At 45.4% G+C, this 20,099-nt stretch overlaps 1 protein-coding gene across 2 annotated transcripts in view; it reads right to left on the bottom strand.

The window, feature by feature from the left end:
• Window positions 1–20,099, bottom strand: part of LOC135203162 (calpain-7-like) — a 141,244-nt gene that overhangs the window by 62,209 nt on the left and 58,936 nt on the right. For both annotated transcript variants that reach the window (XM_064232849.1, XM_064232848.1), the window contains exon 6: window positions 14,831–15,675. In XM_064232849.1, coding sequence (XP_064088919.1) covers window positions 14,831–15,675 — 845 coding nt within the window. The remainder of the gene's footprint in view (window positions 1–14,830; window positions 15,676–20,099) is intronic.

Below are 20,099 nucleotides of genomic sequence, written 5' to 3'. Positions count from 1 at the left end.
AATCGGGCAAGCCTTGTTTCACTCTAGTACTCGGCAATATGATAAAGCCGAGCACTTGGCAAGTGCCAACTAAGCCAAGGGATCCACGCGCTCGGCGAAATTCCCAATAATTGTAATACTCATTAGGAAGTAGAGGGAATAGGTGAGGAAGATGACGCTCTCACTCGCCTTGCTAGCGGAACTTGCATGAGAAGCGAGTCACGGGCAGCCATCAACCTGCGGTGATGGCTGCAACAAGAGTCTAGGAAAGCGTTATTGTCTGGAGAAAACGCTTTCCCAAGGAGGGTTACGAAACTCGCCCAGCAGGTGAAATGCTCACCGCCACCAAGACCAGTCGGTCACACGAACATGACTGTCATTTGGGTGGGGCTGAGCGTGCACCTGACTGGAGAGAGCCGGTACTGTTCTCTGATGTGTCTAAGTCCTTGTCGAGGCCGAAACCTCTCGAAGACAATATGGGGGACCTCCTACTGGTCTGCGTGCACGGTCCCGTGGGACCGTCACGTCAACCATGGGAACCGAGCAGTCACCACAAGAGCGTCACCTGAGTGACTCACTCCTTTCTTCCACTCCATGCCCAAGTCGTGACAGTGAGCAGACTCAGTGTCACTGACTCTGGATGCACGCGAATCCGTAGATTTACATGCACTCGGGGAAACTCGTGAACGAGCACCCGACATGGAACTAGTCTTAGGGGCAGAACCTCTAGGACTAGCAGCAGAAGTGTGAACCGAAGTTTGCGCTTCTACACTCCCGACACACTAGGCCCTAGGGACAGCAAGACAGTTCCTGTTCCCGAAAGAACAGGAGAGCCAGCAGAAGACCCAAGCACCTCCTCAGTTCAAGGAGGCAAACCCTTAGAAGTCCCATGACGAGACTTCTTAAGGGGGAGAGTACCTTCTCCTTCTTCGACAGGAAGCCTTAGAAGTCGAAGGGGTGGAGGCTGATGAAAAATATGTTGATTCCGAAGAGGAAGATGACGACACTTGACGAGCTCTCTTCCTCTTCGACTTCTCCAAATTCTGAAAGACTTCTTCTACAGGATGGGGTACATTTACCAGCAGAAATAGAGTTAATAATCATGGCAGCGGTGAAGGCTTTGTCCAGTGACGAACTCCAGGATAGCAGCAGTAAATGAATAGGATTTCTAGCAGGGGAACAGTACACACACTTGACGACCAATATCACAGCATGCTACACGGCATGCTATGAGTCACAGGTAAAATTCCAAGATTAGGATAACCAACATGAAGAGATATCCAACCATCTACTGCTCTAATCAACTATTACCACTGTTAGCCTGTAAAAGAAAGAAAATATGATTTAAAGTAATAAGGATACTCCTCTTGCATCCAAGAGCACTGCATTCCGAAATGAAGAGATCCCTCAAACACCAACACCACATGCCCCCACTTCTATCTTCGTCCAATAGCTAGCAAAAGGATGAAGGAGAAGAGGAATTACCAGAAGAAACAAAGGACAAACCTCTGAAGTTCCCTTTAGTAATTTCCAAAGTAAAAGCATAAATTTCAGATGGATACATCTCGTCCTAACGTTAAAGGGCGAAAATATGGACTAATAAAGATGTTAGCACACACTTGCTGCCAACCCTTAACACAAAGTAGAAAGGCTATCACAAAAAGGATTTGCATATTAATTATTAAAGCCAATTAATTATTAATATCAAATACGGTATGTATATACATATTTAATAAAAATAAAAAATTAAAGATCCCCCGGGAAAATCGTAATTAACAGCTAGTCAGCAAGAGCTCACAAACTCAAGTCTTCATTTGAAGATGGCTGAAAGCAAAGCAGAGTGTTTACATCCGGGCAGGCGTGCTTACCCGCCTACCAGACAGTAGTTACTGCCTAACCACCTTGTTCAAGAATTTACGGCCGTAATTCCAGCCTACACTGAAATGAATTCCTTATGTAAAGGACTGAGGGTTTGTATATCGTGTAGGAACAAACATAATATCAAGATAGTGTATCTGGTGGATAACTGCTTTGCAGTTAAGAAGCCAAAGCTCATAAGATAAGAAGTTAGCTGTTGGGCAAAATTCACCTAAGGGAATCTTGTTACTTGCCTTAATTGACAGAGAAACAGTTATAAGAAAACTAAGAGACTTATGTATCCTCTACCTACATCATGCCATTCCCACCAGAGGAGGTAGCTCCAAAAACAATGTCACATTGATTTGTTATTTGCTGTTTTTATGTAAAAACCAACAAACATTATATGGTATTTCCATAATATTAACAGCATTACATACCTACACAGATAGGTATGCCTTGAAGCCCACTGTGCATACCGAACTATACGTATTTACTTCTAACCCTTAACACATGGAACTCTTGCTTCCCAAATATTAAGGACCTCCATTCCTAGTACTTCTTTTAAACTATTTATCCAGTGGTTTCTAAGTCTTCTCTCCTCCTCCCCGCTCCTAAAACTTTTGAATTACGATAATTATACAGTATACCTTCAGCCATTCTGTCACCACTATCCATCACTGAACTTTTACATATGCTTTGTAAGATTTTGTCACCATATTCTCTTTCCCAATTGTATTATTCTCTGGACACCAAATACCTCCAAGAGTCAAGGCCCTTTTTATGCTCATTTCCTATGACTCTCACCATTCTCCTTTTCTCCTGAAACTCCAGGCTTATCAACAAAGCTAACTTTTTCTATGTCTCCTACTTCTATGTTTACATCACCTACCATAAATACCCTTCCTATTCTCCACATATAGTCAGGAAAATATTCAGACTGCCAAAATGACAATTTGTCGAAAATTGCATTTTTCCTAACTATACAAACCTGAGGTCCTTTAACAATAGGAAGTAGCTAGCGGCAGCTGGAACCCGGTCGTAAGCTTCGAACAAGGGGAGAAGGAACGGTAGTTAAAACTGCTTGTCCGACAGTCGCGCGCCGCGGCGACTGGAGGTAAACAAATCCACTTTTGCTTTTGGCCCATGCAAAATACGCAGAGTGAGGGTGCATGAGGAGGACTATATGTAAAGGACCTCAGGTTTGTATAGTTAGGAAAAATGCAATTTTCGACAAATTGTCATTTGTTCCGATACGTAATACAAACCATCGGTCCTTTAACAATAGGAAGACTCACTTCTTGGTGGGAGGAATCTGAGTCTTTTGATGAACAGACTGTGTTCGTCCATCCCTGGAATGCCTCCCTGGTCGTAAGAGCGAGGGAGGGATCCAAGCCTCTGTCCGATTGATCGGGTGTGCACCGCAGGATCAATGGTCAGACCTCTGGGCCGAGTACTAAGAGAGGAGGCAAGCGTATCTCTTCGTTACCAGCAGCAAGAACTTGTTCCTGTTTGCAAGAGGCAACATAAAGTAGGGTTGTCTCAAGCTGGCATCCACTTCCTCCCCCTTGTTGGAGGAAGTGGTGGATACGCTCCTATCCCTAGTGAAAGGGATAGGATGGGGCTCTGTTGAGTAGCTCACCTGCATCTTGCTCCTTATCCAGCAGGGTGACGACCGTGTTCCTCTAACCACAGGTAGAGGGGAAGAAAAAGATGGGAAGAGGAGCCAGTCACACACTCATTCACTCATCCATTCTTACGGTCACACCAGGACTCGATGCTGTTCAGCCTGCGAGGTCTGGGTTCTGTCGTACAACAACGTGAGACAGCCACCACGGGTCCCAAGGAAAAAGATCCAAGGACCTGTGGGCAATATCCCGAAGGTAGAAGGAAGGGCATGTGGTCTGGTTGGACCAGACCCCTGCCTTCAGTACCTGCGCCACGGAGAAGTTCTTGCGGACAAGGCAGCATCTCCTTCGCATCGAAGGCGGTGAAGTCCATTAGGGAGGGATTGTGAACGACTCGAACAATCGTCAGGGACCGAAGGGTTTCTGAGTCTTCGCTACGAGTTCGGTACGGAAATCGAGCGTCACGGATCCCATCCCCTGGATGCTTGACTTCCGCAGGAGAAGTCATGCAGTCCTCAGAGAGAAATGAAATAGTCGCATGACCTATCCCTCTTCTCTACTTCGGTGATGTCCAGTACCCATACTGGTCTGTCCGTTTGCCACGAAGTCTCTCGCATCCTCCTATCCCCATGCAGCGAAGTTTCTCGGTAGTGGATAGGACACCGACACTCCATGGTGGTGTCAATGGTATGGGTACTGTGACAAGCTATTAAAACGAAGTAATGATTGCTGTGTAACAACCGAACTAAGTCAACAGCTAGTAGTTCGTAACTGACTCGGCCGCTCTGACAGCTGCCGACTGACTGCGTTCGGTAGGAGCAAGTTGTCAAAGCATCCGAGTAAGTCACGTGACCTTCGCCTTTAAAGGGTTATGCCGAGAGACCAAACAAATAATGTATTTGTTTGTCACCAATGCCGGACAGCGAGGTGATGATTCTCTTAAGGCATGTGCCCAACAGGCGAAAGTCAATTGCCTTCTAGAGACCGAGGTCCCTGAAGGTAAAACATCTCATGGTTGTTGAATCTCAGCTAAGGAAACAACACTATGTACCGTTGAAGACGAAGGTAGATATTGAATGCAACCTACGTCTTCACAGATAGAATCGAGAGAAGGATTCTCAAGATTCATAACCTGTGCTTACAAATGACTGAAAACGCTAAACCGCTATTTCATTGCTGTCCGGTGAGAAGTCGTAGTTTGCAATGAAAGCGGGGCGTTCTTTTCAGTAATGAAAAACACAGGGGAAAGCCGCCTGAAGAACTGCTTCTCATGGGCTGAACATTTGGAAGTAGAGCTGTCAGGTCGGAGAGTAGGCGATGTCTTCTGACACATCTCGTAATTCGGGTTGAACAATGAACAATTGTACACCTACGAATACGAGATATTTTGAAGACAAACTCAGATGTCTGCAAAATCATTCGCATTATCGCAGTGCGATGCAGCGGGAGACTTGTACAGACTTCTGTTACCGTGCGGTAAACAGAAAGATGAAAGTCCAAGAGATATCTCTGTTGAAAATTCTCGCAATGTCGAAGGCGATGGAATCTAGCGTCACAGCAGTAGATGGTCCTTCATTATTGCGAGAATCCCCATTAATCAGAGACCTAAGTCCATGATTGTTGGGCAGAGATACGGTTCGGTAGTCAATCAAACCAGGGGAGAGAGAGATATCTGACCGTGCATCTCGGAGCCCAGCTGATACTAAGCTGCTGTCAGGCAGTTCAATACGCAGTAGTTGAGCCTGAGCTCTCGCTGACTCGTCATCCTGATTGCCATGAATCCATTATTCCACGAAGGAATGCGTTCGGCTAGAACTACCGAGCATAAAAGATATGCTCGAGCAATTATATTTAGGCGAAACGAATTTCGGTAATATAAAAGTGAAATGGTGTTGTCGTGACAAAACCATAAGTATATAAAATTGAAACTGAAAACTCCTGGAGGTTGCAGACAACCCCGAGTTGCAGTCAATTATAATACTTCTCTTCTAAGTCGCAATCCGTAGATAAACTAGGATATGCGCCTACCCCTCGGACAATTCAACTGCTTAGTAGAATCATGTCGCGAGGTTAATATACGTAGTATATTTGTAGGATTCTGAACAACGATCTCCATCCTAAATTCTTTCCTTCAAGAAAACAAAATAAGGATTGGAGATCGACCACCTTCGATCTCTATCAAAGAGAGTGAAGGAGAAGTCTTCCTCGAAGGAAAGCTTCAATGGTGAACAGAATACTAAGACGATAGTTCAAGCCAAACTGGATATTCCCGTCCGATCTTCTCTATTCCAGGTTGGTCGGCCACTGTGAGATAGTTTTCTTTCAGCAGCAGTCTTCTTCCCAATGCTAGAAATTCCAGGAATTCGAGCATAGGCGAGGTTCCCGATTATCGTGTATATCGGGGATTCTCGTCTCGCTCACGTTGGACCATGGTCTCGGCTAAGTGTTTGGAGATCGTAAAAAACTCGAACACTGAATGCGCTAGAAATTCCGTAGAATTCTAAGCAGTCTGCGAAACCCCACCGAATTCGTCAAACGATATCGGCTGGTGGTCCTCTCGATTCCCGTAGAAATCGAGAATGGGGCAGGATTCTCCTCACGACCGGGGCTTACGTCAGGTAGGACCCGAAGGTCCCCCGGTAGCGCAGTCCCGAACGTGGGATCCTACAGAGAAATCTCTGTAGGATCCCTCCCCTTTCCTCGTAGCCGTAAGGAGAGAGGGAATGGGGGAGGAAATTGGATACTCGCTCGCCTTCCCAGTGGAACTAGCGGTAGGAGAAGGGTAGGAGCAGCCACCGCCTTGCGGCGATGGCCTCTCAATCTGGGAAAAACGTATCGTCAGGAGAAAACGTTTTTCCCGCGGAGGGTTACGAACTCTCACTGTAGGTAAGGGTCTGCCGCCACTGTCGTCTGGGTGGGGCTGATCGACACCTGACAGGAGAGAGCCGATACCGTCCTCCGACTCATTCCAGTCCTCGTCGAGGTCGAAACCTCTCAGGAGGACCGAAGGAGTATTTAAATACGGTGTCCGAAGACACGTAGAAACGCCGCTGTCGCAGTAGAGGAGGTGGAAGTTTGCTTGATCGATCGGCCAGAACTGAGAGAGCCTTCTTGTCCCGGAGACGAGAGACTCTGGTTCGAGACAGAATCGGCAAGCTCCGATCGCGGCAGACCCACCGTCGGTTTTTGGTTTCCCTCTCGGGCCCCAAAACGACTTCGAGCAGAGACGTGGGCTCTGCTGGTGGGAGCGGCAACCCTTCCGCAAGGTCATTATGCTGACGAATCAGCTTAATGACTTCTGCAAATTCCTCTGTATCTCGGAGTAACCGCGTCTTGCGGAGTAGGACCGTCCAGTCCCTCCAACAAGAAAAGATCCCGAGATACTCCTCCTTCAGAAGGAGGAACAGCGGCAGACCCCTGACGGTCCGCCTCCAGCTACTTGCGCGTATGTCCTGGTCGGTCCTAGAACCGTGCCTGGTCCATACGGCGTCATAGCGGGATCGCGAGCGGCGCACCTCTCGCGATCCCTCTAGGTAGGTACCGCTCGCTCCTCCCGGTGTAGCCCGAGGAGGTTGAAGGTACGGGAGAGGCAGACCTGACGCTCCCCCCTAGCTGCGCTGGCAGGACCAGCGTGCTTGGGAGGGCTGCTGCTGATCGTCCACCCGCGGTGGCGATCGACAGCAGCCTAGCTTTGCCGCTCGCCTGGGGCGAGAGGCTCGGCTACGAACGTCGACGCTGATCTCTAGCGTCAGGCGAGCTGTTGCTGGTTACCGTCTCCGCCCGGTCCTGATGGGAGCGGCGTCAGGTGACCTGCTAGGCTCGCTGTCGCGGAGAGACCGGCGAGCGTCCTCTCGGCGCGTCGAGCCGCTGGTACCAGCCGTGGCTGGTACCGACGGCCGCGGGGACCCCTTCCCTCGCCTCAACTCGTGGCTGGTCAGCGACCGTCACGTCAACCCGAGCAGCCAGCTGGTCGCTGCGAGAGCGTCCACTGGCCTGGCGAGAGTCGTCTGCACGACACTCGCCAGTCTTCTGCTCCGCGCTTCGGTCTTGACGGCGAGCGAGCTCGGGTGTCAAGACTTTGGCTGGACGGTCTCCCGCGGGAGACCGTCCACTCGGTACTTCTCGCTAACGAGAAGCCGAGGCGGATCCTTTTGGTTTTAGCGGCAGAACCGCTAGAACCAGGCGAGGAAGTGCCAGCCGAAGCTGGTACTCCTCTGGTCCCCGTCTTCTTCTCCTTGCTTGGTAGAAGAAAAGACGGGCCCTGTTCCCGAGGGAGCAGGGGGACCAGCAGAAGAGCTCCCCGAATCGCCGGAGCGAGACGGGCCCTTAGAAGGTCCCGAAGGAGCCTTCTTAGGGGGGAAAAACCCGGGTTACCAGCTGGTCGCTGCAAGAGCGGCCGCTGGCCTGGCAAGAGTCACCTGAGCGTCTCTCACCAGCCTTCTTGCTTCTGTGCCGCGTCTTGCGCCGAGCGAACTCTGGCGCCGAAACTTGGCTGCACGGTCTCCGCCCGAGGGAGAACGTACACTCGGGATCTCTCGCGAACGAGAGACCGAGCCGGAACCTGACGTAGCGGCATCGCCGCTAGCACCAGGCGAGGAAGTACCAGAGCTAACCGATACTCCTCTGGTCCCCGTCTATCTCTTCCTTACGGAAGGGGAGACGGGCCCCGCTCCCGAAGGAGCAGGAGGACCAGCAGAAGGACCCCCCGTCCCACCGGGGTGGGACGGGCCCCTTAGAAGTTCCCGAAGGAGACTTCTTAGGGGGGAATAAGGCAGCCTTCTTCTTCTTCGGCTTATGGGCCTTAGAAGTCGAAGGGGAAGAGCAGCAGCAGACGATGAAGACGAAGATGACAGCTTCCTCTTCTCCTCTTCCTCGTCAGCTCACGCAGGACAGTCGTCAGGTCCTCCATCCAGGCCGGAGCCGGGCTATTGCCGAAGCAACACGGCCCGACTGCACCTGTCCGGAAGGACCTGGGACTGGGGAAGACACACCGGGGGCAGGACCAGCATGGACAGGCTCAGGAACCAGGAGCGACAGGAACAGCAACCAGCTCAGGAGCGGCAGGAACAGCGGCAGCGGTAGACCCAGAAGGGACAGCCAAGCCAACAGCGCGGAATCACATCAGCGGAGGTACGGCAGGCCCAGCGATCGCCTCGTAGATTCATCGGCAGCCAACGGAACCTGGGTCCTGGCGGCCGGTCCAGGGGCGAGCTGCTGGAACAGCGGAAGTCTGGGGCAGGCAACACGAAGAAAACAGGCGGCGGCGGCAACCCCACCTCGGTACGGCGGCGGCCCTGGTAGCGGCAGACGGCGTCATCGACACAGCATGGGGAGTGTAGACCAGGAGGGGGGGGAGAGCAGCATAAGCGGCCGAGGTAAGTAGTGGAGACCGCCCCAGACCTCGCTAGACGCTGCAGCAGGCCCGTGGATGCTAGGCAACGCCCTGCCGCCGCGGTGGTCCATACCTGTCCAAGGTCGTCTCCCACGGATGTAGCACCTGCGGTAACATAGATAGATTAGTAAGAGGGGTTCCCTCACGCACGGGGAAAGACATGCCCATCCCGAACGCAAGGAAGACCCCAAATACAAAATACACGAAGAAGCTGAGCGGGGGGCAGGAAGGAGGACGAAGAATCGGATACCAGGGAGATCGCGGGAGAGCTTTCCGACGACTTCCTGGCAAGACCTTCGCTTCCCCTACCCCGCACAGCAGTGAAAAGTAATATGAAAATGAAACAGAATACTGCCCTTGTGATTCACTTCATAGAACCTAAAGGGGAAAAGATCAATTCCTGGGTAAGTAAGCGGAAACTTGATCCAATAATATGATGCTATCATAAAATATATATGAAAATGAAACCGAATACTGCACTTGCGATTTCACTTTCACATAAAAAAAAAACGTAAGGATCAATTCCCGGGTAAGAACGAAAATTGATCCAAATTAAATTTTCATGCAAATAAATAATGAAAATGAAAAGAATTTTGGCAATTGCGAATCCACTTTCATTGCATTCTATTATACAAAATTAAAAGGCTCGTGCCGAGCGCAATCACACTCTCGGTAACGAACGCACAGGGCAAAAATATAATGAAAAGAGTACTTACATTTTTCAATTACACACTTTCGCCCAAAATACATGACTCGGCGCGAGCGCGCCCGCCCTCGGCACCGAGACATAATTCAAGGGTTCAATTCATGAAAAGAGAGGAAATCGCCGCATCTACGGCGGTAATTCCATGTTGGTTCATAATTAAGTAATGAAAATGAAACAGTGTACTTACAGTTTCATTTCAAGTCAACAAACCATTAGTAGAAAAACCACAATATAAACAAAGCATACGACGATGAGCGGGCAGAGAGCGATGACGAACACGTCCTTCACACCCGCGGCCGAAAGCAAAGTGATTTGTTTACCTCCCAGTCGCGCGGCGCGCGACTGTCGGACAAGCAGTTAACTACCGTTCTCCCCTTGTTCGAAGCTTACGACCGTTCCAGCTGCCGCTAGCTACTTCCTATTGTTAAAGGACCGATGGTTTGTATTACGTATCGGAACAAAACATTCTTTTTACACAGTCATTTTTTTTGTATTCCTGTACCATACATATTTGCCCTCACATTTTTTCTCCATAAATACTATCAGAATTCTTTCTCCAGCCACTAGCAATCTTACCCATACATTCCTTAAACAAACACATTTGTACTCTTTCAACTGTACCCAGTCTTCCTGGCAACAGAACATGACCATTGAAGCACATTTGTATAATTCCAAATGACTTGTTCAAAAATAAAAAAATGAAAAATAAAACATGGGCAGTTAAAGAAATTGAACAGCCTAGTAAGAGGAGATAAAAGTCAATGGCTGAAGAGTAAAAAGCAAAAGTCAATGCAACCAGGCAGAAGGGAATCAGCAAAATGCCTCTAATACATCTAATCTGCAACGCAAGGCAGACAGCAAGACCTTCCTCTAGGGTATTTCACTGTGAAAAAGATAATCACTGATTATTTATCATGAAATGGCAATTCTACTCCAGAAAATGCAGAAAGTATCTTTATTTTTATTATTATCATCAAAAGTTTAACCAGACAACTGATTTAAAATTCGTAACTCTCATAGAGATAGTCAAAAGGTTTTGTCTTTAATAATAATAATAATAATAATAGATGTGATTAACATATTGCAATTAGATAAACTCATAATGTTGAAGACTGACATAGTTTCTTTCCAAGATTTAATTCTGACTGATGCTTGATTTCCATTGTTGGCTGAAAGTTGAACAATCACTCAAGATATGTTTAACTGTCATGTGTTTTGCATTCTCTTCATTCAGGGACTGAGTCATGTGAGTTAGTCATCAAAACCACATTGGCCAGACAAGAGTGACCATTTTGAAAGAGAATATTCCTAAAATGTAGCATTCATTTTAGAAAGACCATCACAATAAAACTGGTTTAATCTGTTGCAGAGAAACCTCTGAGCATTAGACCTTGGTGTTCAGTTCTCTAGTACAGGTAGTAAGCAGCAAGTTGCTGTTGATGGGATCTTTAGTGCACCAAGACCTATTGTGTCTGGAGGTCTGGAGTTCCACAGGCAGTGCTCTTGGTCCACTGTCATTTTTAGTGTACACAAGTGATACGGTTGTCCAGTGTGTGGATGATGCAACACTTGTGGGTGTAGTAAAGTCTCCACTTATGAGAAATGAAGCTGCCCTTAGCCTTAATTGGGGCATGAACCAGATCAGGGAATAGTGTAGTCGGTGGGGGTACGGGGCTGAACTAAAGTAAAACAAAAACGCCACTGATTAGCAGATTTCGTAAAGCTTTCCTACCCTATCCTACCCTTCCAGTGGATGGAACTTTTCTGAATGAGTATGAAGCTTTAATTATTCTAGGTGTAACTTTTGACTCGCATCTAACTTTTGAGAATCAACTAATGAGTTTTAGTAAATGCTGCATGACAGCATTTACTGACAGTTAGGTATTGTTCTTAAGGTGTGGTTGCCTGCTTCTGCAGGAGATTTACCTTTTTTAGTAAAGTGATTTGTGGTGGTAGGCTTATTTCTTAATGGCAACTGCTATAACTTGGACCATCAGATGATGGTCTATTGTTTGTCACTTTTTCATAAGTTGTATTTCATCAGAGACCTTTCACGTTCACAATTGATCCCTGATCCCCTTTATCTGCCAAGAGCAACCAGATTCACTAATCAGCAGCACCAATATGCAGTAAATGTGCCTTGCTGTCGAACTTCTCCATTCCAGAGGTCCTTTATTCCTCACACCATTGGACTGTAGAACAGCCTCCCAGAGGATATTGTGCAATTGGATCTTGAGAAGATCAAGCGAAGATACAATGCATTACTACCCTAATACTATTTGCCTTGCATTTTAATATGCTTTTATCTACTTATTAATTTTGTTCTTTTTTAATATGTGGGATTTCTTGTTTTTGTATTTCCCTTTACTTCCCCTTACTCCCTCCTAATTGAATTGAATACAGGCAGCCCTCGTTTAACAGCGGGGGTTCCATTCCCAGCCGATGCTGGTAACCGAAAATCGCTGCCAACCAAAAATCAGCGACAACAGCACTAAAAACCCGACGCCGAAAATCCAGTTAACAGCATCGCTAGACAAGCCCCGTAAAGCCGGATAGCCATTAACTGATACTGCTGTTAACTGAGGGCTGCCTGTATAGAATTTATGTCAAAGGCCAAGCACTGGGACCTATGAGGTCATTCAGCGCTGAAACAGAAATTGACTGTGTAGAACGTTTGAAAGGTGCAACAGGAGGAAAACCTCGCAGTTGCACTATAAATAAATTGTTAGGAGAGGGTGGAAGTAAGATTGAAAAAAAGAGAATATGAAAGGAGGTAGTACAGTAAAAGGAACAAAAGGGATTGCAGCCAGGGGTCGAATGCATGCTGCAAAGAACTTTAAGTGATGCCTACAGTTACTTATGAACACTGCGTATATTCATTGGAAGCTTGAATTTCAAGTCATGGTCCCTGTGGGCTTGTTCCATAAGAATAGGTTTCATCTACTGAATAAAATTAATGAAGGTTGCAGGTCCACAATAATATATAGCATGTGAGTGTTGATGGTTTTTAATAAATATTAATAACTTTCAAACCTTGTGCTAGGTTCATCCTGTCAAGTGAACATTATGAGTCATAGTGTTCACTTGACTGAGGATGAAATTAGCACAAGGTTTGAAAGTTATTAATATTTATTAAAAATTGTCAACTCTCACATGCTAGATCATTATGGACCTGCAACTTTTATCATCAATTTTGACATTTTCACACCACTGGCAAATGATTTCTGTCTATGGGGTGCTACAAGCTGAATAAAGGGAAAAGCATGAAAGGCATTTCTAGGTTATCCCACATATAAAGAAAACCATCTGCATTTAAAGACTGCTGGACTGAAGGTGATACAAAGAAAAGACAATTGCTCACTACCTGTAACATAATATCATTGGTTAAAAGAAAACACAAGAGCTGATCTAAAACTGGGATATAAGATAAGAGGTTCTTTCTCTTTTCTATAGATACTATTCAGGTTGCTGTTTTCTTGAACTCAAGAAGAGAGTTCTTGTTTCTTTCTTCAATTATATGGCCTCAAAACACCATTCACACAACCCCTTCCACACTTGGTCTGTGGAAAATGGCAATCCTCACATTATACACACTTCAGTGTCTGTTTCTTTGCTTCAACTGGAATGCTTTGCTAGCCAGTTCCTACTTTACTTATTCCTTACACTGTATACGTAACAGGGAAGACTTGTCACCATTTCCCATTTTTTTATGTTAAGTACTCTGTCAAGTCAAAAAAGAGGTCAAACATGAAAACAACTTGATGTGACACAGTTGAAGTCATACTGTCTCATCAGTTACCTTTGCACTGCAATTCTCTGGGTATAGACAAACAATATAGAAATGTATGTACTTGCAGCCTAGTCCATTAAAGTAATAAGTTTGTAAACACAACAATAACAGGATGACACATGCCTCTTCAATGTCTCTCTTTTCTTTACGCGTATTAGAATCTTTGTATATTTATTTGACCATTCTGGTGCAATACTAAAATATTACCATCAAACCTACAAGAAAAATGAAATACTGTAGTAAATGAAGTATGTAGTAGGCTTTCCATTTTACTTGTGGTTCATCCTCAATTAGTTACACTTCCCCTCGATCAGAACGGGAAGAAGACGCCACTGGTGGAGGGATACAAAAAGGCTGACCCAGTGACGTCACCAGCAGGGCTGATGCCATGGCTTCCCTTTTGACTCAAAGAAGTGGGAATTGTCACTGGTGGAGCAATACAATATGGCTGACCTTGGCTATCAACAAAGACTAGGCCAGGAGGAGGGGGGAGGGCCTGGACAGCGTGAGGAGGGGGTTGGCGAGCATTCAAGAAGTGCGTCAGCAAACCCTCCAAGGAGGGTGGACCCTGTAGCCCAAGCGTCGCCCGGAGCGCCGCCATGTTGGACGCTTCCGAATCTGAAATTAAAGAAACTGATGAAAAAGTCTCCTCCCTCTCAGGAATTAAATTAACTCCAGAGGAAGAGGGGGCGACATTACATAATAAATCAGCTTGAGGGACTCCCGATACTTCCAACGACGAATCGATAGAAGAAAAGGAGGGGGACAAAGGCAGAACACTAGCATAGGGTGTGACAGCAGCAGGAGACGAAGCATCAGGAAGAGGAGAAGAAAATCCTTCCCACAAAGGAAGAGTAGAAACTCTACGATGGTCCCTTTTACTATAAAATAACTTCCACTGCCCTCTAGGCCACGCACAGCATTCCGTGCAGGGATTCATTATTTTACAAACATTAGAACAACATCTACTAGAAGTGATGTGAGGATCAGTCGCTGAACAAGCCAAAAGACAAGAACGCAAGAAACCTGGAGCTCCCGGGCAAACACGTTGTCAAGGCCAAGAAGGAGCACAAGAAGCCCTAATGAAAGCACACACACAGAAACATAAGCGGAAATGGGCAGTGAACCATGTAAAGGCCAAGAGAGGTCAACCACAACTCTTGTCCAAGTGGATAAGAAAAAAACTGAACACTGTGGCTTGGGTGCGTGGTCCTTGAACACTTTTCACCCGATATACGCACGCATTACCAGATCTCACAAGATTCCTTGCTTTCATCTGCAATTTAACCAGATCCAGCTAGGTGCTAGAAATTATCCTATTGTTAAGACCGAAGGTCTGTTCGCGTATGAACAATACAACATATTCAACAATTAGCTTTTGTCAACCGAGAATATCTTACTTCGACCACTAACAACTGATTAGGCACTTAAGAAATATCATGGTTTGCATATTACTCAGAAACATATAGTTTTCTTACCTTCATCTCCTTTATGTCTAACATAGCATAAGCATGAGTAGGCACTAGGCCTGCTCTATCAGCAGCAGCATCACTCATCTCACCCGTTGCCATAGTAACAAGCACATCTCCACGCTGGAAGCGGTCTAATATCTTTTTAAAGGTTGCATCTTTATTGAAGTCTTTATCTTTTACTGACACACGTTCTGGAATCCATCCAGTGAGGGCATACAAATCAATGTTGCTATTGGATCCTGGAAAATCATACCCTCCCATCACTTTCATATAAGCTTTTTCAACTAAGGATATCCAGAATTCATTCTTATTTGTTGAATAAGAACACAATAACTCTCCATGATGTCCCTGGGGTAACTGATCATCTATGATGACTTTTCTAGGGATTCCATTTATGTGAAGTTTAATCATATACTTCCCACATGGATTATACACTGGGTCACCATTACGGCTCTTGGGATAGATAATATCAGTGATGAGTCTCTTTTTAAACCTCTTTTCATAGAGGGCACTGATAGCTACAGAAGCAACAAAAGAGCAATCTGATACACAAGTCTGCTTAATGCTGTAATAATCTATGACCTCAATCATTTTAGGATTGCTTGATATATCCTCTGGTCTTGCCCACCTGGCAAAGTTTTTCTTTTGCTTGGGAGCCAAAGCAAGGGCACCATCCTTATCACTGAAAGGTAGGGAATATGCAAATTTTTCTTTTAGATCAATGGACATAAAAGGCAAGTAGTCTCTTCCATTTATATTTGAGGTTTTCTTGAGGACCTCCACTTCCTCTTTTGAATACTCAGACTTTCCTGATAACTGAAGTCCATCTTTACGAGCTCCTGCAGGTCTTCCTGGGAAAGGATAATAAGACATTTTCAGTAAAGCTCATTGGTACAAATAGTAAAGTGTAAAATGAATAATAAAAATACAGCCATATTCTTCTCCTACTGTTAATTTTTCAGAATTACCACTTCCTCTTTATTACTGATTTCTATATACAGTCAAACCTTGGTTTCCGTATGCCTCTCTTTTCGTACATTTTGGTTTTCATAGACTTTTTTCCACAAAATTTTGTCTCGGTTACCAAACGTTTCCTCAGTTTTCGTACACTTGGAAACGCTCTATCTGGGGCACAGTGCATGACAGGGCCCCGTATGAAGCACCCAAACAAAGCATCCCATCTTCTTTTGTGACCTATTCTACTATTGCATTTGTTGTTTTTGTGCTTTTTTATTCCAGCGCAACTGCTAAATAAGCCATCATGGGGCTAAAGAAAGCTCCAAATGCTAGCCGTGTGTAAAAAAAGGCGAGAAACACTAAAGACGTTGGAGGAAGTTGCATGCCAATATCAGTGAGAAAATGCCTACAACAAGCACTGCTGTTAGTGAATTTAATGCCCACAGAGGCTGGTTTGAAAAATTCAGAAAACGAATGGGTATACTACTATATATATAATGTGCCTACTTCAGGGATTAAGACATAGTATTTGCAAAGAGAAATGATGTAATAAAAATTTTGGGTACAAGCCACCAGTCACCTTTGGTATCAGAAACAGAAAACTTTAAAAACCTGTTGAATCATCTGTTACCCCTTCTATTGCCTACTTTCCATTCACTGACCTGACGTCCATCTACCAACATAAATTTTACCAGATCGTCTGTGTAAGGAAAAACCACCTGAAGCATAAACAAAGGGAAAACTGTGTTTAGGAATGAAAACTTGTGACCAAACCATACTACTGTACCTAAATTACTCACAGTTTCGCAACTATTTCCTCCCAGTTCTTCCCATGTTCTTGAAGATAAGCCCCCACTACTGAAAGAAGAAAACCAAGACAGTGTCCTTGTCATCATCTGGTTCCACCAGTTGGAGGACACCTCAATCACAGTTAGAGTCATCATAAAAGCAGCAGTCCGTGTGCCACGCAGTGAGCAGCACAGGTAAGAATAGCACAGTTGAACAAACCAGAGCAGTAGGTCATGAAGTGGGCAGCATTGGCAAGATAGTCTTGAAATGCCATGCACAGAGGAAAATGGACAAATGGATTTTCATGAAATTTGTCAAAAACATTCATGTCATACTTCCCCAGGCGATATTACCTTTAAAAATTTACCATTCTGTTCATTAGTTTCCTACTTACAAACAAACAGACAACCAAAAACATAACCTCACCACCTTGGTTCAAGTTCTGTAAGAAATAAAAAAGTACTATAGTACCTACAAACAACACATACAGATCAAGGACAGCAACTGCAAAAATGATATTTTCATGATAAAATAAAGTTTCACATATACTTATCGAACAGTTACATAGCTTATAGCTTCTTACCTACGGCAGTCGAAATTCAAATTGTTGGCGCCAGCGGCGTTGCTATCTTAAGTATAGGTGATACAAGACCCGCCCACATCCGGGAACCCTGGGTACTGCTAGCCTTCTACCGTAATTTTCGTTTAGCTGACACGTCCATTCTGGGGGGAGGTGGGTGGGCTTTGATTATGTAACTGTTCGGTAAGTATATGTGAAACTTTATTTTATCATGAAAATATCATTTTCAATAACGTGACTTACCGAACAGTTACATAGCTGAATCAAACTACCCGGAAGGAGGGTAGATGGACTACATAAAAATGACAGTAAGACCACATTAAACAGCAAATGTTGCAGTACCCTACCTTGTGAGAGAGCAGCTACAGGAGAATACTGCCTCTGGTTGGCGCTCTCATCACTCGTAGGAGATGTGGCAGTATAGGCCAGGGTCATTCCTACTTAGTGGGATTTTGTAACCATGGACAAGACCGTTGGTTGACAAAATATTAAAAAACAGATAATGCCCTTGCCCTGGGCTTCAAAAACCAGATAAAAAACAACAGACCATCACCTATACCAAAAATAATGACATACTCAAAAGTAATAAATAAGATCTGGAGGTTCTCCAAAGTACTATGAGCCTCCAGTCTGCCCACGACTCAACAACCTATAACAAGGCGAGAGACAGTAGAGGATAGAAAGTTCCCCTATGTTTCCTTTCCCAACACCATGCCCGCTACCGACAAAGGACCCAATTTACAACAACTATCATAGGTAGCCTCTACATTCTTCAGGTAAAATGAGGCGAACACAGATCTCGATCTCCAAAACGTAGATTGAAGAATCGAGGAAAGCGACATATTTGTGATTTTTGAAGCTTAAGGATGTCGCCACTGCACGTATTTCATGTGCTTTCACCTCAAGCACATTTAGAGTCTGATCTTGGACTTGAGAGTGTGACTCCAGTATCAGACTTCTCAAAAAGAACGAAATAGCGTTCTTGGAGAGGGGTTTGCAGAATTCTTTTAACCGAACACCAAAGTCGGTCGGAATTACCTCTAACGGATTGTGTCCTTGACAGGTAACATTTCAGAGCTCTGACAGGACATAGTAAACATTCTTCGTCCATCGGACCCACTATATTAGATAATCCCTTAAGTACAAAAGATTTAGGCCATGGGTTAGAGGGAGATTCATTCTTTGCTAAAAATTCGTTAACAAAAGAACAAACCGCATTACGATTTTTGAACCCCACCTCTTTGAGGATGGCTTGTAACTCACTCACTCTTCCTGCTGTAGCCAAAGCGAAGAGAAAAAGTGCCTTCCTCGTTACATCTCTCAAAGACGCTTCACGAAGTGGCTCGAATCGTGAAGACATCAGAAAAGTTAAAACTACGTCCAAGTTCCAGTCCACACTATCCTTCTTGGACACTTTTACTGTATTAAAAGATTTAATTAAATCTCCAATATCCTGGTTAGAGGAGATGTCAAGCCCTCTATGCTTAAACACTGAGGACAGCATAGCTCTGTACCCTTTAATTGTCGATACGACAAGTTCTTAACTTCTTTAAGGTACAGCAAAAAATCAGCTATTTCTGTCACAGAGGTTTTAGAAGACAAGAAATTATGTCTTCTGCACCACATCCTAAAGACTCCCCACTTCGATTGGTAAAGCTTGGCAGAAGAGCTTCTTCGACAGTTAGCAATAGCCTCTGCCGCTCTACGAAAACCCCTTAGCTCTGACGAGTTTCCGGACAGTCTGAACCCTGTCAGTGACAGAGCGGACCAAATTCTGATGATAACTGTCGAAGTGGGGCTGTTTGAGTAGCCGAGGATACTGAGGAAGAAGTCGGGATGGTCTATAACCAACTTGAGAAGGTCTGGGAACACTCTTTCCTGCTGGGCCAGAATGGTGCTACCAACGTCATTGACACATTTTGATGCGAGAGGAACTTGTTCAACACCTCTCTGATCATTCCAAATGGGGAAAGGCGTAAACGTCTAGACCCGTCCAATCCTGAAGCATTGCGTCGGTCTTCCAAGCAAGAGGATCTGGAACTGGGGAACAAAAGATCGGAAGTCGATTGTTCCTCGACGTGGCAAACAGATCCACTGAAGGTCTTCCCCAAAGTTTCCACAGTTCCTGACAAATTTTGTCTTGCAATGTCCACTCCGTGGGAAGAACTTGGTTTACTCGACTGAGTTCGTCCGCCAGTACATTTAACTTCCCTGTACAAACCTCGGAACGAGGGAAATATCCCGATCTTGAGACCAGAGAAGGAGATCTTCTGCGACTTTGTTGAGGGAGAATGAATGGGTTCCTCCCTGATTCCTGATATAAGATAGAGCGGTGGTGTTGTCGGAGTATACTGCCACTCTCTTTCCCACGACCAAAGGAGCGAATGCTTGCAGACTCCGAACCAAATCGCCTTCAACTCCATGTTGATGTGATTCAACCTCTCTCTCTCTGACCATAATCCTGAGATCTTTTTGGTCCCTAGGAGAGCTCCCCAACCTCTGTTCGATGCGTCGGAGTATAATTCTACGTCTGGGTTCCTTAATGTCAGGGAGAGACCCTCTTGCAATCTTTCCCTCGACATCCACCATCTCAAGTCGTTCTTGATCTCTTCCGACACTGGGGAACGAATACGTGTCTGGTTGAGACTTCCGACACCAACTCGTTTTGAGATAAACTGAAGAGATCTCATGTGAAGACGACCCAACTTTACAAACGTCTCTACTGATGATAACGTCCCTAGGAGACTCATCCATTCCAAGGCGGAGGAGGACTGACGGTTTCAGGAATTGGCTCACTTTTTTTTAGGCAAGATTCTATTCTTTTCGGGGACAGAAAACCCGAAAGTCTGAGAGTCCAGAATCATCCCCAAATAGGGGATCTTCTGGGACGGCACTAATTGAGACTTCTCCAGGTTGATGAGAATTCCCAATTGAACTCGCTAATGACAG

The sequence above is a fragment of the Macrobrachium nipponense genome, chromosome 33 (genome assembly GCF_015104395.2).
Source record: "Macrobrachium nipponense isolate FS-2020 chromosome 33, ASM1510439v2, whole genome shotgun sequence".
NCBI lineage: Eukaryota > Metazoa > Arthropoda > Malacostraca > Decapoda > Palaemonidae > Macrobrachium > Macrobrachium nipponense.
This window is presented reverse-complemented; position numbering and strand designations above follow the sequence as displayed.